Source organism: Hyperoodon ampullatus (assembly GCF_949752795.1).
Source record: "Hyperoodon ampullatus genome assembly, chromosome: 1".
Taxonomy (NCBI): domain Eukaryota; kingdom Metazoa; phylum Chordata; class Mammalia; order Artiodactyla; family Ziphiidae; genus Hyperoodon; species Hyperoodon ampullatus.
The window spans coordinates 49,520,856-49,542,229 of record NC_136914.1 but is presented as its reverse complement, the minus strand read 5'-3'; the positions used below and the strand labels follow the sequence as shown (position 1 = coordinate 49,542,229).

Here is a 21,374-nt window from a genome sequence, read left to right as displayed (position 1 = left end):
TATACATAAGAAAAAAATAAAGAAAACCACTTCTTTCCTTTTTCAAGCACAGAGCATATTTGACTAATTTTTATAATAAAATGTAAGTAAATATCAGGTTCCAATAGGAACTTCCTTGTTCTAAACAGCAGAAGGACCAAAGAATTGAGGAGTGGGAGGTACAAACGAGCAGACACAACTGAAACAATGTATTTGGGGCAATAAATTCTGTATACCTGAGCAACTCCTAGAGTTATCACCAGGTAAAACCACTGAGTCATCATAAAACAGCTCTAGGGCTTCCCTGGTGGCGCAGTGGTTGAGAGTCTGCCTGCCTATGCAGGGGACGCGGGGTCGTGCCCCGGTCCGGGAGGATCCCGCATGCCACGGAGCGGCTGGGCCCGTGAGCCATGGCCGCTGGGCCTGCGCGTCCGGAGCCTGTGCTCCGCAACGGGAGAGGCCACAGCAGTGAGAGGCCCATGTAATGCAAAAAAAAAAAAAAAAAAAAAAACCCAGCTCTAAACTGGAAACAGCATGAATGTCCACCAACAGTAGAAAGGGTAAATAATTATCATATCATATCCTAGAATACAACACAGCAATGAAAAACAGCAGATTGCTGCTTCACACAACAACATAAATGAATCTCACAATTTCGTGTTGAGTGAAAGAAGCCAAACACAAAAGAATACATACAATAAGATTCCATTTATATGAAATTCAGGAACAAGCAAAACCAACCCATGGTGATAGAGGTCAGAATAGTGATGACTTTTGAGGGGATATTGGCTGAGTAAGGGCAAGAGGGAGCCTGCTGGGAGCTGAAAATATTCCATTTCTTAATCTGGGTGATGGTTACACAAGGTGTACACATTTCTAAAAGTTCATCAAGCTGTATGTTTAAGATTTATGTATTTTACGATATGTAAATTATATATCAATTGAAAATGTTTTAAATGCTGCAGTGCAGAGGAAATCAGTAAAGGTATGCTAATTATAACTGTAGATTTAATTTGTTAAACAAGCTTTCAAATATTTCATTGGTAGTTAGCAAGGTTATATTAAGTAATATTTCACTGATAAGTCAGACATAGAAAGACAAATACTGTATAATATCACTTATATGTGGAATCTAAAAAAGCCAAATTCACAGAGAGTAGAGTGACTGGGAGAGGTGGAGAAATGGGGAGATATTGGTCAAAAGGCACAAACTTCCACTTACAAGATTAACAAGTCCTGGGGATCTAATGTACAGTGTGGTGATTATAGCTAATAATACTGTATTATATATTTGAAAGTTGCTAGAAGAGTAGATCCTAAATGTTCTCATCACAAAAAAGAAATGGTAATTGTGTAACGGGATGGAGGTGGTAGCTAATGCTTTGGTGGTGACCGTTTTGCAACAGGTAAGTGTTACAAAATTAATATGTTGTACGCCTTAAACTTACACAATGTAATATGTCAATTACATCTCAATAAAGTGGTGGGGGGGGAAGGCACTATTTCACTGAAATATTACCTCATAACAGTAAGCAGAAGGGACTTCCCTGGTGGCGCAGTGGATAAGACCCCATGCTTCCAATGCAGGGGGCCCAGGTTCTGATCCATGGTCAGGGAATTAGATCCCACATGCTGCGACTAAGAGTTCACATGCCACAACTAAGGAACCTGTGCGCCGCAACTAAGGAACCTGTGCACCACAACTAAGACCCAGCACAACCAAATAAATAAATACTAAAAAAAAAAAAACAGTAAGCAGAAGACTTTGCATATTTTTTAGCACGAAGCAATATGTATTTGTCTTTCCCAACTAAGGAAATTTAAACCAGAAATTTTTTAACAGCCTCAAATATAACCCTATAGTTGGCTATCAAAAGAACCATAAAAAGAGAGAAACACACGTTCTGAACAGAAGATATCTCCCACAATGTTGACATTGGAAATTTACGATAAGCATGAATTGGACAGTAGCAGTTCAATGATTTGTGTAGAAGGGGCCATCTATACTAATACATCTGAAACCTCTTGACACAGACGTCCAGGTCCTTAACAGTGGCCTGCATGACTCGGCCTCCCCACGCCTCATCCCCAGCCTCTTCCTCTCTGACCTCATCTCACACTACTCTTTTCCCTTCTCACTCCACTCCAGACACACTGCCCTCCTTGCTGGTCCTCAAACCAAACGCACTCCCTCCTGCGGACCTGTGCCCTGGTGGTCCCTCTGGCTATGGTGCCTTTGACCCAGATAATCCAGGTTATCCATAGGGGTCTTCCCCTCACTCCTTTCAGGACCTTCATAAAATGCCACCTCTCAGTTCCTGGCCACCCTAATTAAATGTGCATGCACAGACCTACTTCCTCTTCCCATTCCTGGCTTTATTTTTATCCTTAGCATGAATCACATTCAATCATTCTATATGTATTCATAGTTACCTCTTTTATTATTTGTCTTTCACATCAGAAAGTAAGCTCTTTAAAAGCAGTGATTTGTAACTATTGTGTTCATTCCTTTATCTCCAGGACTTAAAACAATCCTTGCATATAGTAGGGATTCAATAAATACTTGTTAAATAAATGAACTTTTAAGGCTCCTGGTATTTTAACCCTATTTGCTTCCAAATCAATTCCCACATGTCAGAGGAAGTCTTAGGATTTTAAAATCTTCTCCAGCAAAAAAAGAACTTCTATTGAGGAGAGAAAGATAAGGTATAAACATCTCTCTCAAATAAAACAGTTACTGGCCACTGGTGCATGCTTTCAAACTTCTTTGAAGAATTTTAACATGAGTCTTTCTCTTTTCAGTGCTGATAAATTTTTTCCCTTCTAGTAGTTCGTTAGAAAATAGGTCAGAATGGTAACCAGAGACAGAGAATTCTCCAATTTAATTGCTCACTTAATTCTGTAATTTTTTCAGGCTTTTATTAGTAGAATCTATCACTTTTTTCAAAATCTGAGTCCAATCCTCTTTGTAAAATCTCTCCAGCCTAGGTCAAGACATACAGATTTCCTGGGAAAGCTATTATTTGAGATGCCTCTTCAACCTGTTATTCTTTAAATATCTGTTCAACAAGCAAGGAGAAACTGATTTTCTGACAACAAAATTTATAGATATCTTGGCTTATGTTCTAAATAGGAGATTTATTACATGTTCTGCACATAGTAAACACTACCTTTTTTTGGAAATATCTTTCACCATTTTCCTTCACTTGGGGAATTAGATGCCCACCATCACTCAGAATAGAGGTGGATTTCATATAGTCATAGAATTGTGCATAAAATGTGTTTTAAGTTTCTGTTTCCATGCTGGCAAAGTATTTCCCTTTTTCTATAGCCTCTTTTCAGTTTTCATTGGTGATTTTTTTTTCAAATCAACATGTTGAGAGGTATATTGAGGACTTTATTTTTACACACATAATAGATAACTTGTTTCCCCTAAACAACAAGCCCTACACTTTTGTAAATTCAGAACTCCAGTGGGCTGACTGCTGACTTAACATACATGTCAGCTGACTGATACCAAGGTTGGAAATGTGCCTCAGGCTGTACCATGCAGACTCCCTATGTTGCATTCCAATATAATCAAGAAAAATTGCCAGAGCCAGTGTGGACTAATTTTTCAATTTCCATCCATTGTGAGCATCAACTTACATTTTGCTGCTTGTAAATCACACTTGAAAACCATATTTCTGGGCTTCCCTGGTGGCGCAGTGGTTGAGAGTCCGCCTGCCGATGCAGGGGACACGGGTTCGTGCCCCGGTCCGGGAGGATCCTACATGCCGCTGAGTGACTGGGCCCGTGAGCCATGGCCGCTGAGCCTGCGCATACTGCAAAAAAAAAAAAAAAAAAAAAAAAACAAAACATATTTCCAATTCATTCCAAAGATGTTCAGCGCCCTGTTTTTGGATTAGCTCTCTTGGAAGTAGTCTGATCAGCCTTCCTGCCACTCTGCATTTGCCCATCTGCTCCCGTTTCATCGTTGTGAGGCAAATTTACTTTCATAACTCTTCAGGTTCTTTTTCTTTTACTCAGGATTCTCAGTGAAGTCCACAGCTCCTCATTGCCCCCACGCTCCCACCAGCCTAGCTCTCCTCCAGCCACTGGTTCTGCCTTGCCGACCTCTGAGTCACCAGCCACCTGCTGACGGTAGGGGAGCCCTGATCCAATCAGAGAGACAAAGGCCACGTGCGTTGGGTCTCCTGTGCTCCCACTATGCTTCCTAAACCTTTAAGACCGGACTAACAGAGAGTTTAACTATCAGTGTCCACCAGGGCGCGCCACTCCACGGCCGGCACCACCTGATGGGCCGTCTATTACAGTTCTTCCTTGCCACCCCTGCGGTTCAAATAGATTACGCAATCCTTAACACTGGGCCCTTAAAAACGGGGAAAGAAGACGGCTTATTGCATGGACAAAAGAGCAAATAATACCCCTCAGGTGAAATTCATCGCAGGTTTTAGCGCTTCTCTCCTTGGGAAGGAAATCACTTAGAGTGAATGGGGCTCTACCGCCCCCTCTTGGATCACGCTTGGCAGCCCTGGGCAGTCCTGGGTGGAGCCAAAGGAGTAAGGTGTCGTCGTAGTGAAATGGATGCAAGGCCAGCTGCAGCAACCCGCGAGCTCAGACCTTTCACAACCCTCCTTAAATAATTCCTGTCCAACCGAACAGAGCTGACGTCTTCATTCCTCTGCCCTAGAAGGGAAAAAGTGCTTCTCTCGCATTAACTTATTTCCTCCCAAGACTCAGCAGAAGAAAGGGGATCTGACCACCTTACTTAGGATGACAAGTATAATTTAAAATACATTCTTCTGGCTGGGCTGCATTTCCCAGTTTAAAATAATTTTTGATCTACAATATACTTTGAGCCAAACTATATTATCTGAATCTGATGTTTACCTTTGTTTTCAGGAAGTATGAAGCACATCTACAAAGGAAAATCTCCAATACTCAAGCTAAAATCTGCCTCACTTTTTAAGACCTTTAGTATCCTTTATTCAAAGAAGGAACCCAAATGACCAATAAATATGTAAAAAGAAAAAGTATATGAAATTATGTGTAACCTCAGTAGTGATCAAGAAAGTGTAAACTAAAGCAAGACAATTTTCACTCAGCAGATTGGTCCACATGGAAATTATTAGTAGTATTATCTAACATAGTCCAGGTGTGGGGAGGTACTTTCCCAGACACTGTTGGTGAGAATGGAAATTGGTACGGCATTTTTGGAGGACAATTTGGCAGAATGGGTGAAAATCTAAAAGGAAGCATACATTTGCAGCTTCAAAACATCCTTATCTGGTGAGCACTGCGACTGTTTCTCCAGCATCCATGTCTTGTATGCCTCCCCAGCTATGCGGAAGCCTGGTGGTTCCAATGGGTAGGCTGTCATTAGCCTAACCCAATCAGTATAATCCTGTTTCCTTTTGCTCTTGTTATTAATTCAGGCAAAGGAATTTAACAGAGCCCCAAGCCGATCAGTGCACACCATTCCCCTGGCTACAATGCTTGATTCAAGGTGAGCGGTGTCCAAATCTGGCTTAATAAGAGTAAAGTGAAGTTTTGTTTATGGCTGGAGAAACATGCTTCCTCCTCTGTAAGTGGATGAGGATGCATTTAGCTCCAGGAGCCTAAGCTTCCAAAGTTTTTATTATCTAAACAAAAAAAATTTTAATTGATTCCAGATCTAAGTAATCATGACCATATATCTATTTCAACAAACACCTATGGCTCTATCATTTATTGAGTGACACTGAGTAACCTTCTTAACTTTCAAAGCCTATGCAGTAAGTCCCCTACATACGAACGAGTTCCGTTCCAAGAGTGCGTTCGTTAAGTCCTGTTTGTTCATAAAGCCAACAGGGTTAGCCTAGGTGCCCAACTAACGCAATCGGCTATATAGTACTGTACTGTAATAGGTTTATAATACTTTTCACACAAATAACACATAAAAAACAAACACAAAAAATAAAGAAGACATTTTTAATCTTACAGTCCAGTACCTTGAAAAGTACAGTAGTACCAGCTACATCACTGCTGCTTTTACGCTTGCTTCCAGGCATCCTGGGCTTAAAATAAAGATACTGTACTACTGTATACAGTACTGTACAATGAAGTACACAAAAGCACAACCACTTGTAGAGGATGCACGCACGTGACAATGTACGCCAGACACGTAAACTAACTTACGTGACTGGACACATGAACGCACTTTTGCAACTTTGAAAGTTCAAAAATTGAAGGTAGAGGACTTACTGCACTTTGCCTCTAAACCATGACTAACATTCCTACCTTCACAGGGTTACTGTTATTATCGTCACGTAGAAATCACAGAGCTAGATGGTGTGGAACAGAAATAGACAAATAAGATGTAGTTCCCAATCTTTAGAGACACAGAAATTTTGGTGGGGGCAGTGACACTGGGTATTGTACTTGCCCGTGTGCCTTCAGAATCTGGCCCTGACTCTTCTGGAGGGTCTAGGAGCAATTTAATAAACAGCTTTTCTACTTAAAAAATATACAGTGGAGGAGACAGACAGGTAGGTATACATGTAAGCAAAAGGAGTGATGATCTAAGGAAGAAGATTAAATGCAGGTTCAGGAGGGAAATAACCAATGGGAACATTGCTGTGGGATGGAAGGATTGTTTTAAATTCTAGTGGCAATGTTAATGGAGATCGCTTTCCAGAACTAGAGGCATGGAGGTAGCTAAATGGAGATAAACTGACATTAAAAACCTGTTCTCTTGACTGATAAGAGAGACTACCCTAGTGTAGGGACAGGAAGACATGCTGAATTGAAATATTTTGGTTTCATTTCCCTCTTTTTTTAAAATTTAATTTAATTTTTTTAAATTTATCTTTGGCTGTGTTGGGTCTTTGTTGCTGCACGCGGGCTTTCTCCAGTGGCAGCAAGCAGGGGCTACTCTTCGGTGCGCAGGCTTCTTATTGCGTGCGGTGGCTTCTCTTGTTGCGGAGCATGGGCTCTAGGTGCGTGGGCTTCAGTAGTTGCGGCACGCAGGCTCAGTAGTTGTGGCTCACGGGCTTCGTTGCTCCATGGCATGTGGGATCTTCCCAGACCAGGGCTCGAATCCATGTCCCCTGCATTGGCAGGCGGATTCTTAACCACTGCACCACCAGGAAAGCCCGACTCATTTAATTCACATTAACCAACAATACAGTTTTCAAAATTTTGCTAGAACCTTCCTCACTTCTACAGGAGATGATCTGGCATGCCAAAGTACAACAAGTAGCGATTAAATAAGGCTACGCAACGGGGGGAAATAAAATTTCACTGAAAGCAAAGGAAAATGACATTTGGTGGATGGGTTTTTGTTTTGTTTTCTGTTTCTCAGCATATAATAGAGTCGATATCAGATATCCACAAACATCTACAAACACAAAGCTCTAAATCACAAGTTACTTACAAGTGATGATGAGTGATTTGTGGGAAGGCACTTCTCAGAAATACATGTTAAGAAATAGATAAGCTTTATGGTAATTACATTTTCAAGTTACTTCATGTCTGAAGCTATAAAGAGAGAAAATAAGACCCTTTAAAAAGCAATGTGAGAACATACTTTTTCATTCACATAGAGGAGTGTTAAGGACCCATTTCTAATTCTAAAACACAACCCAAAACAATAGAGGAAAATCCATTTAGTCCAATTCTCTAGGACTAGCCTTAAAACCTTACAAGCAGTGATGCTGGTGCTTCTAATTCCTGCCAGTGGTTCGGTTACATAGAGTATTTAGAAAACAAGTGAAGCACATTTTTCCGTCTAGTCTGACTCATAATTTAGTACAGATCCAGCCTTATATTGTAGCACAACTAAAATAAAGGAACCAATAATGAGAGAGCCACATAAGAAAACACATCTTCTGTGTCCCCATTTCTATAGGAAGTCAGCTATTCTAACCAAGCAAGGATTCTCAATCAGGAGAACCGGGTTCTAAGCGTAAGTCTGTCACAACTTTTACCAAGTCCTCTTTACAAGACATGCTACTTTAGGACCAGGTTGCTTGTATCATTGGCTGTACAAGAAAATTAATTTGCCACCCCTATATACAAAATTTCAAAAAGAGAATTAACAGATTATTTCAAACTTATTTGTTAAAACTGTATTGTGTTGTATATATTATTCATGGTCTCTTAAATAAATTCAAGTAAAAACCATGTATGGAGTTCAGTAAGATATAATATTTATTAATTTTAAAACATACATATACACAGCAAGCCCACTTCCCCCCACCAGTACATACACATATTTTCTATTAGTAAGTGGCTTAATCATATCCTTGTAGGTGAGACAAAGTAATCTTAAACTGAAAAAAGGGATTATTTTGGTTCAGTGGCTATGGCCCTAGTTTGCAAAATCTTCTTTTTCAAGTTCTGCCACGGTTCTAACCAGATACGATCCTCAAGTCTCAAGTTGGACTTATAGTGAATAACTTTTAGTTATTTAATTCTAAAGTTCACAAAATGTTTTCATAAACAAAAAATACCAAAAGCAAATGAGAAGGTAATTGACCTTGGACCCTCAGACACCGGGGTGATATTTTCACACTGATCTTTAAATAAAAATAACATTGAAATAAGCTAGAGAAACACTTGGCTTTTAAGTATTATCTGCTTTCCATGCTAGAGTCTGTTGACAATATTTTTCAGAGTAAAAATAAAATAATAATATTTTAATGTGAAGCCTACAAATACTTATACACTAATTTTGTTCAGCATGTTAGCCACACCAATCTAGTCAAACACCTGGTCAGAGTTTAAAGATAGAGCTTCAAAACCAAGACCAAATTTCAGTTGAACCACCTATAGACTCTACATTGGAGCCCCTTATTTTGCCTCTGAAATGTCCTACTCTTTTGAAAGCCCAAGTGTTTAAGGTCAGAATTTCAATATTAAGCTCTTCAGAGTAATAGAGAAAAGTGCTAGTTAAATGTTTGGGCTAAGTTCTAGCCAGTGCCTCTTAGAAAAACAACATATTGCTCATTGGTTAAGGCAAAAAAAAAAAAAGTCCACACAAGTTCTGGTCCCCTTAACAACCATCCTCTAAGATAATGAATGCAGAGCACGACTTACAACCCAGAAACCAAAACCTGCAGTCCAATTGGTTTCACTCTCCCACCTAAAAGTTGTGGACCAGTGCATTAGAAAAGATTCGTGGGCTGTAGGTAAATGATTTTGCATCTTGTGAAAAGCTTTGGGGGAGGCCTTGGAGGACCCAAGGAGACAGAAACATTTCTAGGTTCTGTCTGATATCACCTTCAAACTATCAGTGGGACAAGAGTGAAGTCCTGTCAGTGGATATTCCCTCCCCAAAACTTCTCCAGCTGGGGAGTTCCATAGCAACTGGCCCAGAAAAGAGTAATCAGCCCTAGTCAATTGGTAACCCAGCTTCCACCCCCAAATTTTGTATGTCTACCTCTTTTTTTTTAACGAGAAGCACAGTACACAGCTCCAAGTTAAACGTACAAAATTCTCTTTCACCACTCTTGTTCCAATCACGTTCCTACACACAAGAACATTAGCACCAGAATCTTATAAAACAGAGGACTATCCAATGCCAGAGTCATACTAGGTCATTAGAAATAAAAGGTTTCTTTGCAACGTTTGCTTTAGTGTGGTTCTTAGAAGATCAGCAGAGAGGCCAGATTCCCACAATAACACTGATCAAACATCAACATTAATCACAGAAACCAAAGATATACATCTATCCATAGAGAGCAGTTACATTTCTCCTTAAAGCCTAGAAACAAGCAAGATTTTTAAATGTGTTTTATAGTTAAGTTAGGGTAAAGGAAACATTTTCTCCTACTGATCCTAGGTTTTTTTTCATTTTCTTCAACTGATCCTAGTTTTTATCACCTACCACCACCAAACCCACTCCCAAATAAATGCACACATTTATAGAAATAACACACAAGATTCAATGCATAAATAACATGACCTTTTAAATGCTTCTCTCTTTCTCCCTTTTTTTTTTACTCACTTTAAATACATGATCTACTAATATTAAATACACATTCATGTCACAAGAACCCTATCACTATTCTTTCATTGGATACATCTTGAAATAGCATCAGTGGACTTGAAAAGTGATGGGATAACAGTTGGGAAGGGACAGTTGTTCAATTTTCCTTTGAAACACATGGATGTCTTTGTCTTTTCTTCTGCTGCAAGGCCTTTCTCAGAAAATGTAGTCAGTTCAGAAGTCAAGGCTCAAAACCACAAATCTCTGCTTCTAGGATATCAGCACTTTTGTTGCACAAGGATGTCATCTCAAGTACTAGGGCAGCATCTAAAAGCAAAGGGGGGGGGGCTTCCCTGGTGGCGCAGTGGTTGAGAGTCCGCTTGCCAATGCAGGGGACACGGGTTTGTGCCCCGGTCCGGGAAGATCCCACATGCCGTGGAGTGGCTGGGCCCGTGAGCCATGGCCGCTGAGCCTGCGCGTCCGGAGCCTGTGCTCCACAACGGGAGAGGCCACAACAGTGAGAGGCCCACGTACCGCAAAAAAATAAAAAAATAAAAGCAAAGGGGGATATATGCCACCAAATAGTTTACATATATTCTTTCTAGAAATTGATTTCTACCCCACTTGCTTTCTCATATTGTGTATATTGACAGTATTGGTAGGTATTACATGGTCTAAGAAAACCTTAGACCATATGTATAAAAAACAAGATTTTAAAGACAGTCTTCAGGATAATTATCCACCAAAACTACCATGTGTAGCACAACATCTCCTTTTGTGTAAATAATGACTAATTTTGACAAAATAGATATAAGTTTTATAGAGCTTGCAGTTTATGCAGTATGTATAGCAAATGCATTGCAATGACTTCTACTAGGCCCTTGGAAGGGACCTGTAAAAATGAGAAATTAAAACTTAAGATTTGTGCACATCACAGTAAATTCACATTTGATGTCACAGACATTCAAAATGCTTTGTGGAGGTTAACAGGTTAATTCCAACAACACAGTTATAAGAATGCAGGATTTTATTTTTGAATGACTTGGGTGAGCTCACATAGCAAATTATCACCCAAAAAGGTCTGATTTTTTCTCTTTTTTTTTTTTTTTGGTTTCGGTTTTTCAGTACTAAAAAGTTATATTTAAAAGGAAGGCAATCACTTGATATGGTGCTGATCCCTCTTTATTAGGAAAAAGATTACCAAGCAATCATTTACTCTTTCTTGCTTTACAAACCCAAAGGGCAAATGACTGATACGGGAGATAAGTATATATCCTTCTGGAGCACTTGTCACCCTAATTTCACATTACTGTATCCAATAAAATACAGTAGATTAGTTTAAAAGCAAGAGATTCAAGCGCTATGAAAAGGGATTTCATCACAGAGACAAAAGCTACTCCTGTTTTTTTAAGTAGTACAACTCTTTGTCTATCAAGAGTTCTCATAGGGGCTTCCCTGGTGGCGCAGTGGTTGAGAGTCCGCCTGCCAATGCAGGGGACACGGGCTCATGCCCTGGTCCGGGAGGGTCCCACATGCCGTGGAGTGGCTGGGCCCGTGAGCCATGGCCGCTGAGCCTGCGCGTCCAGAGCCTGTGCTCCACAACGGGAGAGGCCACAACAGTGAGAGGCCCGCGTACCGCAAAAAAACAAACAAAGAAACAAACAAACAAAAAAAGAGTTCTCATAGAGTCAATCATTGGAGAATGTTTCAGCTGTAGAATTTATTGCTTCAGCAAACTACAAAATATTTCCCATGAAAGGTTACACAGCTTCAAGGGTGAGAAATCAGACCTACCCAGCTCAGAACCAAAATGACAGTCAGTGCTGGTGTTCCACTCGTGGCAAATCGGCCTCTGAATCATCTGACAGGGGAGATCCTGATACCTACAAGTTAGTAATTGAGCACTATAGAGTCTCAGTAATTGTAAAAGTCCTACTTCCTCAAAATCCCGATTCTTGGTCAAATATCAGATGATTAGAATTTGAGAACTAGTCATAGCTCAAGTTGCTTACACAGAAGAAGATGAAGTAAGGGCTTCATCTTATTCTTTGACCTCTTTGTTGATACATATGTTAAAAGATACTTCTGATGTGCCAGGGCAATGTAAACCCACTATAACCCATGTCTACCTATCACCAAAATAAATGAACAAACAAAACAAAACAAAACCCTTTAGAAAAAATAGAAAAACAACTGAGGATTAAGGAAAAGAGTCAAAACTTGGAGATGTATCCCTTCACAAGGGGGTAGGTTTCCAATTTTGTTTGTTTTTCACTTCTGTGACTTTGCCCAAAGGGCAAGTCCTAGTCTCAGAGTCGTAAAGAAGTGCAAGAAGCTAAAAGTCTGAAAGGAACCCCATCTTTATAGTCAGAGAAACCAGAAAAAGGGGTCCCTGCAGGGCAAAAAGTATGGGGGGGGGGACTCCGGAGGGAAGAGAACTAGAGAAGGGGACCCTCTAATTCTATGTATAAACCCACAGAAGTCTCAGTCCAGTTCCTGAGGTATGCATGCATGGGATAGCTCCCAACAGCATAGCAATTGTCTAAATTCAATTTAGAGAAGTGAATGAGATTATAATCACTTGTACAAGTCTCCAACTAAGCCCTGAACTACACAAGTGCAGGATAGATGCAAACTAGGATGACAAAGACTTAGAGAACTGAGATTTAAACCACCTCTCACAGAAGGTAAGGCAGAATTTACAGTGTAAACAAAACTTGAGTGACTGCTTACTAAAATAAAAATTTCAACATTCTCCTGAAGATTATAACAAGACCCAGAGACTATACAATACAATGTTTACAATATCTGAGATACAATTCAAAATTACTGGACATAAAAAGATCCAGGAAAGTGTGATTCATTCTCAAGGGAAAAGGCAGTCAAAAGGTAAAGGCAATCCTGAGGTGGCCCAGATGCTGGAAATTTATACATACTTGAAATGAATGAAGGGACAGGAATTCTTAGTAGAGAAATAGAATTTCTAAAAAAGAACTAAGTGGATATTTTAGAACTAAAAAATACATTATCTGAAATTTTAAAATTGATAGCAGAATGGAAGTGACAAAGTAGTCAAAGAACTTGAGGAAAGATCAATAGAAATTACTCAGTCTGAAAAATAGAGAGAAAAAAGATTGAAGAAAGTGAACAGTCTCAGGAACCTGTGAGAAAATACCTACCAAAAGGTCTAACATATATGTCATTCATTAGAACTTCAGAAGGAGAAGAGAAAGAAATTAGGCAGGAAAAATATGTTTGAAGAAATAGTGACCAAAAACTTCCCAAATTTGGTAATAGAGATAAATTTACAGATTCAAGAAGCTTAGCAAAGTCCAAAAGGATCCACTCAGAGAAAACTATGCCTAGACATATCATATTCAAACTAATAAACACGAAAGGTAAAGATTAGATCTTGAAAGCAGCTAGAGAAAAATGAAACATTACTTACAGGGTAACAATTCAAATACCTGAGAATTTCCCACCAGAAATCGTAGAGATCAGAAGACAGAGAAATAATACCTTTATAGTCCTGAGAGAAAAAGAAATTTTTTAAAACTACCAACTCAAATTCTATATCCAGTGAAAATATATTTCAGGAAAGAAGGCAAAATAATGTCATTCCCAAATGAAAGAAAACTAAAAGAGTTTGTCACCATCCAACCTGCTCTGCAAGAAACACTAAAGGAGGTCTTTCAGATTGAAGGAAAATAATACCAGAAAATAAAACTGTAATCTTTAAGAACGAAAAACAACAGAAACAGTAAGTAGCTAGGTAAACATAGAAAACTACTTTCTTCCCATAAAATACTTATGACTATTGAAAGCAAAAAGTATAACATAGTATAGTGAGGTTTTCAATGTATGTGAACAAAATACAAATGCAAACTGTAACATAAAGTTCAGGTGGGAGGAACGGAAATACATTTGCAAGGTTTCTACATTTTATAAGTGGTACAATATTTACTCTAAGTAGACTATGAAAGATTAGGTATGTATACTGTAATCCCTAGAGAAGTCACTAAAAAATAATGCAAAGAGGTATCTCCAAAAAGCCAATACTAAAAATATTCAAATACAAAAGAAGGCTGGAAAGGGAAAACAGAGGAACAAAAAACAACTAATAAAAAGATAGAGCTAGATTCAAACATATCAATAATCACATTAATGTTAATGGCCTAAATATTTAGTGGTAGGCAGGATTCTAAAGATATTTCACTAAGATTCCTGTCCTGGCTAGTCAATCAAACTAATTTAGCTATTGCTGTGAAGGGACTTTGCACATGGAATTAATGCTATTAATCAGCTGACCCTAAGATAGGGAGATTATCCTGGTGGACCCAAGAAATCATACGTGCCCTTAAAATGGGAAGAATGTCAGAAAGATGAGGCAGAAGGGGACGTAAGAGAGAGTCAAGGAGGAAGAAAGGTTCAACCACTGTTGCTGGCTTTGAGGATCATGGAATTAGGCCATGAGCCAAGGAAGGTGAGTGGCCTCAAGAAGCTGAGAACGAGAACAACTCCCAGGAGCCAGCCAGCAGGGAAACAGGGACCTCAGTCCCACAACCACATGGAACTAGATGCTGCCAACAACTTGAATGAGCCTGGAAATGGATACCCGCGCGAGCCTCCAGAAAGAAATGCAGCCCTGCTGACATCTTGGTTTCAGCCCATGAGACTCTTAAGGAAAGCAGCAGCTGTGCCTGGACTTCTGACCTATGGAACCTATAATAAATGGAGATTGTTTTAAATTGGTAGTAATTTGTTAGCAGAAATAGAAAACAAACAGACATTCCAATTAAAAGAATCAGAATTGAGAGAATAGCTACCAAGGGAAGACCCTAATTTGTATGCTGTTGGCAAAAGAAACACTTTAAATACAAAACCAGATAGGTTGAAAGTAAATGAAAGTAGAAAGATATACTATGGAAACGAATAAGTGGAAGTAGGCTGGAGTGACTACTTTAATCTCAGATAAAATAGACTTCAAGGCACAGAGCACCATGAGAGAAAGAGACATTTCATAATGATAAAAGGGACAATGTATCAGGAAGACAAAGCAAGTATAAATGTGTATTACCTAATAAGACAGATTTAAAATACATGAAGCAAAAACAGGCAGATGTAAGAGAAAAATAGACAATTCCACAATCATAGTAAAAGATTTTGACAGCACTCTTTCAGGAACTGACGGAACTAAACAAAAAAATCATCAAGGATATAGAATGTCTAAACAACACTATCAACCTTAATTGGATTTCACATTTATAGAATACTATATCCAACAACTAAAGAATATACATTATTTTCAAGAGAACAAGGTTCATTCACCAAGATAGACCACATGCTGGGCCATAAAACACATCTCAGTGAATCTAAAAAAATCAAAATCATACAGAGTATATTCTCTGACCATATGGAATTAAATTACAAATTAATAATAAAATATCTAAGGAATGTCCAAATATCTAACTATTAAACAACACATTTCTAAATAATTACTGGGTTAAAGAAGAAATTACAAGGAAAAATGTTTTAATGTTTGAATGGAATGATAATGAAAATACAACATTTTGAAATTTGTGGGATGAAGAAAACAGTGCTTAGAGGAAAAAATCTGAAGCTATGTATATAAGTACATAAGACATGTAAGCATGTAGGGGGTGAGGGAGTGGAGACAGATTCCACAGATTAAATAATATTTTACTTACAAAATCTATCTTACAGATTGTTCCAGAGGTACATAATAGAGTTTCATAAATGTGAAAATGTTTGTGTTATGTACAGAAACAAAATGTAGTTCAGTGTAGAGATGAATACCATAAAGTAAGACTGCAAGGCAGGTCACAGCCTCTGCCAGCAGGCCTTTTCCTTTCAGTCTCCTGTTCTCTTTCCACTCAGATTTTCCAGACATAAGCTCGTGTTACTTTGGTGTTAATTTGTGTTTTTCCCTACACCTACTTTCTTCTTTATTTTAAATGCAAATGGAAATTTAACAAATAAACTGAGAGTAAAAATGCAGAACCAGTTTATAAATATAAAAGAATTAGTTCTGAACAAGAAATAAAAATATTGAAGAAGTGGGAAGGCAGCCAAAGCCTTTCTTCCATTGCCTGAAACTAGATTGAGCTATGTCAACCCTGAAAAGTGATTTGGACAATAGTGTGCTCACAAAGAGCAAGTGGAAAATTCTGCAGCTTTAAAATCCATATTTAAGTTTAGAAGTATACAGGAATTTCCTGAGACTCTGTAGTCCCTAAATGTAAAATCTGTGGCAGTGATTCATCTTCACACAACAGGAATTTGTTTAGCTTTGATGATGTTGCTCCCGAAACGGCTGGCAAGAGATAAGGCAAAAGCAGCAGCAGTCTGTAAATGTTTTTTTCAGAATCACTGGGTAACTGCCTCTGCAATTTGTTATCCTCGACAATATCATTCCCCTTGTTTGCAGAGCTCTACAAAATAATTTAAAGAGTAACAGTAGGAAAAAGCATCGGCATAGAGAAGGAGGCTACATACAGGGGCTGTGTATGAAATGGAAATCCTTAAACAATGAGGATGGAGAATTCCAAACACAAGAGTTGCCTAGCAACAAGCAAAGGTGAAAATCTGTTTGAAGAAGTAAAGGGAAAGTTCAATGATTCATATCTCAAGTTTGTAGTTAGTTATGGATGGCTCAGGAGATTAAAAAGGTTGCCAGTTTTCTTAGTGATATGACTGTTGTTGATATAAAAGTAGCAGAAACGTAAATATTCTGAAGAGATAAGAGGAATTATAGCAAAAGACTATATGGAATAGAAAATCTTTACATTGGATGGAATGGATTGTCCCGGGGAAAAGTGTCAAATGGAGAATACATTTTAAGATAATAAAAACTATTCCAGAGTTTCACTCTTTGAAAGGTAATAACTTTGGTATTAATGCAGTGAAATATCATAAACTACCATAAAGCCTATAGTTATATTAAAGCCATAGCTAGGCTACACACACGCACACACACACACACACAATTTTTTAATCTATAAAAAATTGATCACTGTAAGCTGGGAAATGTTTATGTAAGTATATATGTAATAAGGGTACTTAATGCAATGAACCATAAAACAAAATTTAACAAGCAAAATTTTATAGATCCCACTAATAAACCTGCCCAATTCTTAAGAGCAAACTCTCCATAAGACACTTTAAAAGGAAATATGAGAGAGACCCGAGTTCCATGCGTCCTACTGAGAGTATTTCTATACCTGATGTAATGCAGTATTGAAGGTGTGCAAGTCAATAGCGACCAGAGAAGGAAGTCGAGATTCTGAAAGATTTTTGTTCTCCTTCTTTATTAGCCTGGAATTTCGAGCTAGATAAAAATAACCATAAACACAGTGAGAAAATCAGACGTTTTTGTTAGTTCTTCACATTCAGTATCTGTCCCTTGGTATGTACTTATTGTACATAAGTCTGTACATTTTCACATACTTAAATATGTAAAGTTACTATAAATTTTTAATATTCTATTAGTTTATTTAACATACATTTTAAATAATGTAAACAAAAGGGCTGAAAAAGTAAAAGCGTTACAAACATACCGATGCCTTCCAAGGCTTTTAGTTCAGGGAGATGATTATAGTTGAGTTCAGGCAAACGGACATCTCTCTTTGAGTATTCCCTTCTTTTCTTATTTGCCTGAAGTAGACTCTTTTCACTAGCAACCTAATATCATCAGAATGGTTAACACAAATGAATTAGCTTCCAGGTAAGCTTGCCCCCTTTCATAATCACTGTGTTCATATCCTAAAATTTATAGAATTGAAAAGCTAGAATAAGACAAAATTTGAAGACCACTAATAAAAAGAAACAAAATTGAGTTGCTTGTAGTGAGGTGGATGGACCTAGAGTCTGTCATACAGTGTGAAGTAAGTCAGAAAGAGAAAGACAAATACCATATGCTAACACGTATATATGGAATCTAGGGGGAAAAACAATGTCATGAAGAACCTAGGGGTAAGACGGGAATAAAGACACAGACCTACTAGAGAACGGACTTGAGGATATTGGGAGGGGGAAGGGTAAGCTGTGACAAAGTGAGAGAGTGGCATGGACATATATACACTACCAAATGTAAAATAGCTAGCTAGTGGAAAGCAGCCACATAGCACAGGGAGATCAGTTCGGTGCTTTGTGACCACCTAGAGGGGTGGGATAGGGAGGGTGGGGGGGAGGGAGACGCAAGAGGGAAGAGATATGGGAACATATGTATATGTATAACTGATTCACTTTGTAATAAAGCAGAAACTAACACACCACTGTAAAGCAATTATACTCCAATAAAGATGTAAAAAAAACCAAAAAACCCCCCAAAAACCCCAAAAACAAACAAACAAAAAAAACACTAATAACATACAAAACAATTTCATCTAGTTATTTCAAACCTCTTCCTCTTTAAATCTATTAAAATTACTAACAAGCAGATTGGTTGGTTGCTATGAGTTTCTCCTTCTCCCTCCACCAAACTTCAATGTAAGTCCTGGCAAGCAGTACAAGGTTAAAAGATGGGCATCAGTGTCCTGGTCTTTCAGGCCAGCAAGGTCAGGTCTTATGACACTTGCTGGGCTTTTCAGCATAGTTGCTGTTGCCACATGAATTCTGAATAGCTCATCATGTCATGTATGTCACATCTCCCAGCACATTTTTCGCTTTTCCCAATAATAATCTCGTGACTCATTTTTTTACATCTGTCCTTGTCTTACTCCTCACTGTTAGCAAATATTATTTTCCTAGAAATACAGTTTATTAAGTATAAAATTATAACTTCAATCATATTCCTCATCTTTCTAAGCACTATTACTTCATATTTGATAAAGTCTGGAAAAATAATAAAGAGAAGAACAGCACAGCAGCACTTCAATTCTGCACCTTTATGAATTTGACATTTTCCCAATCTGTTTCATTTGAGAATCATAGAAACTCTACATTCTTTTCCACATTTTCAAAACAGATGATACATAGAGAGATTATATGATTTACTAAAAGGAAAGAAACCACATATAGATAACGAAATCCTACGTATGTCCATGTATATCCAGATATATGTATGTATACTGAAATATACACACAAAGAGTATAATACAGTGTTAAGCCACTGAGATTCCAGATACCTCGAGTTTAATGTTCTGTGAATTATGCTACTCTGCCTCCCAGAAAGTCTTCAGAAGTCCTGTAGTGAGCTTTTGAGTGTCTTTCTTTTGGCTGTTTCTATTTGCTCTCTCTTTTTTTAAAATAAATTTATTTATTTATTTATTTATTTATGGCTGCGTTGGGTCTTCGTTGCTGCACATGGGCTTTCTCTAGTTGCAGAGAGCAGGGGCTACTCTTCGTTGCAGTGCGTGGGCTTCTCACTGCAGTGGCTTCTCTTGATACGGAGCATGGGCTCTAGGCAAGTGGGCTTCAGCAGTTGTGGCACAAGGGTTCAGTAGTTGTGGCTCACGGGCTGTAGAGCACAGGCTCAGCAGTGTGGCACAAGGGCTTAGTTACTCCATGGCATGTGAGATCTTCCCGGACCAGGGCTCGAACCCGTGTCCCCTGCATTGGCAGGTGGATTCTCAACCACCATGCCACCAGGGAAGCCCCCCTATTTGCCCTTTTAATAGAATGAGTGCTAAGTCTCAAGGTTCAAATCAGCTGTAAAATAAAATAATTAGTTTAAAAAAAACTATCTGCAAGTATAAAACAATAAAATAAAATAATGAGTCCAAACTACTAGATTTACATACTCAAAACATAACACATGGACTTCCCTGGTGGTGCAGTTGTTAAGAATCTGGCTGACAATGCAGGGGACACGGGTTCGAGCCCTGGTCTGGGAAGATCCCACATGCTGCGGAGCAACTAAGCCTGTGCGCCACAGCTATTGATCCTGCGTTCTAGAGCCTGAAAGCCACAACTACTGAAGCCCGCGTGCCTAGAGCCCATGCTCCGCAACAAGCGGAGCCACCGCGATGAGAAGCCCACACATAGCAATGAAGACCCAATACAGCCAAAAATAAATAAATTTTTTTTTAAAGTGACACATAAAATACATAAGAGATGTTTATAATAATATATGTATTCACATCTCAGAATCAGGGCATAAAGCATGGGAGAAGGCTATTGATGTTCAACCTAGAAGTTGAAGAAAGTTTAGCCTTAGTTCTGCCTGGGTTAATTTTCATTAAGAAAAGACTCCAGTGGGACTGGGCATATACCCTGAGAAAACCATAATTCAAAAAGAGGCATGTACCAAAATGTTCATTGCAGCTCTATTCACAATAGCCCGGAGATGGAAACAACCTAAGTGTCCATCATCGGATGAATGGATAAAGAAGATGTGGCACATATAAACAATGGAATATTACTCAGCCATAAAAAGAAACGAAACTGAGCTATTTGTAAGGAGGTGGATAGACCTAGAGTCTGTCATACAGAGTGAAGTAAGTCAGAAAGAGAAAGACAAATACCGTATGCTAACACATATATATGGAATTTAAAAAAAATGTCATGAAGAACCTAGGGGTAAAACAGGAATAAAGACACAGACCTACTTGAGAATGGACTTGAGGATATGGGGAGGGGGAAGGGTAAGCTGTGACAAAGCGAGAGAGAGGCATGGACATATATACACCACCAAACGTAAGGTAGATAGATAGTGGGAAGCAGCCGCAGAGCACAGGGAGATCAGCTCGGTAATTTGTGACCGTCTGGAGGGGTGGGATGGGGAGGGTGGGAGGGAGGGAGACACAGGAGGGAAGGGATGTGGGAACAGATGTATATGTATGACTGATTCACTTTGTTATAAAGCAGAAACTAATAAAAAAAAATTAAAAATTAAAAATTAAAAAAAAAATTAATAGGGATTCTGCTTTAGCATTTTCTCAGTTTGTTATTGATCATGTTTTCTGGGCTATGTAGTTAAGTATTTGGACATGCTTTTTTTGTCTTGGTTTAAAACCTAACGTTTGTTCTCTTGGGTAATAAACTTTTATGATTTAAAAAAAAAAAAAAAAGAAAAAAGAAAAGACTCCAGTGGGTCTTCTCCCTACTAATCTTTACCTCCTTTCTTGATTGCCTATTCCAAAGAAGGATAAACAGAAATGAGATCTAAGATTATCAGCCAGCATTGATTATGCAATGCCTGAAAGAAGGCTAATATCAATTCCAGCAAAATGGTATTGAGCCAGCTACTTTGAAAAGAATTGCTGATCAAAATAATCTTCCAAAGCAGACCAGGAATGTAAAACACAAAAATCTCCACAAATAAATGAGTAGGATATATCAAAAAGGAAAGTATTATGGGTACAGAAATTATAGGCTAAGGATAGTTAAAAGAAAAACAATTGCAATCATGAGAGATGAAAAGAAGGCTATATTTTTCAGCTCTGAGGATAATGGGAGAGGT

The 21,374-nt window shown here is 38.5% G+C and overlaps 1 protein-coding gene across 1 annotated transcript in view; it reads right to left on the bottom strand.

Annotated features, from left to right (window-relative positions):
* Positions 1-11,730: 11,730 nt before the first annotated feature.
* CDKL2 (cyclin dependent kinase like 2) overlaps positions 11,731-21,374 on the bottom strand; it is a gene marked incomplete at its 5' end in the record, with an annotated part of 31,100 nt that continues 21,456 nt past the window's right edge. The window contains 3 exons of the mRNA XM_079709526.1: positions 11,731-11,835; positions 17,194-17,300; positions 17,530-17,653. Of these exons, the coding sequence (XP_079565652.1) occupies positions 11,770-11,835; positions 17,194-17,300; positions 17,530-17,653 (297 nt within the window). The 3' untranslated portion in view covers positions 11,731-11,769. The remainder of the gene's footprint in view (positions 11,836-17,193; positions 17,301-17,529; positions 17,654-21,374) is intronic.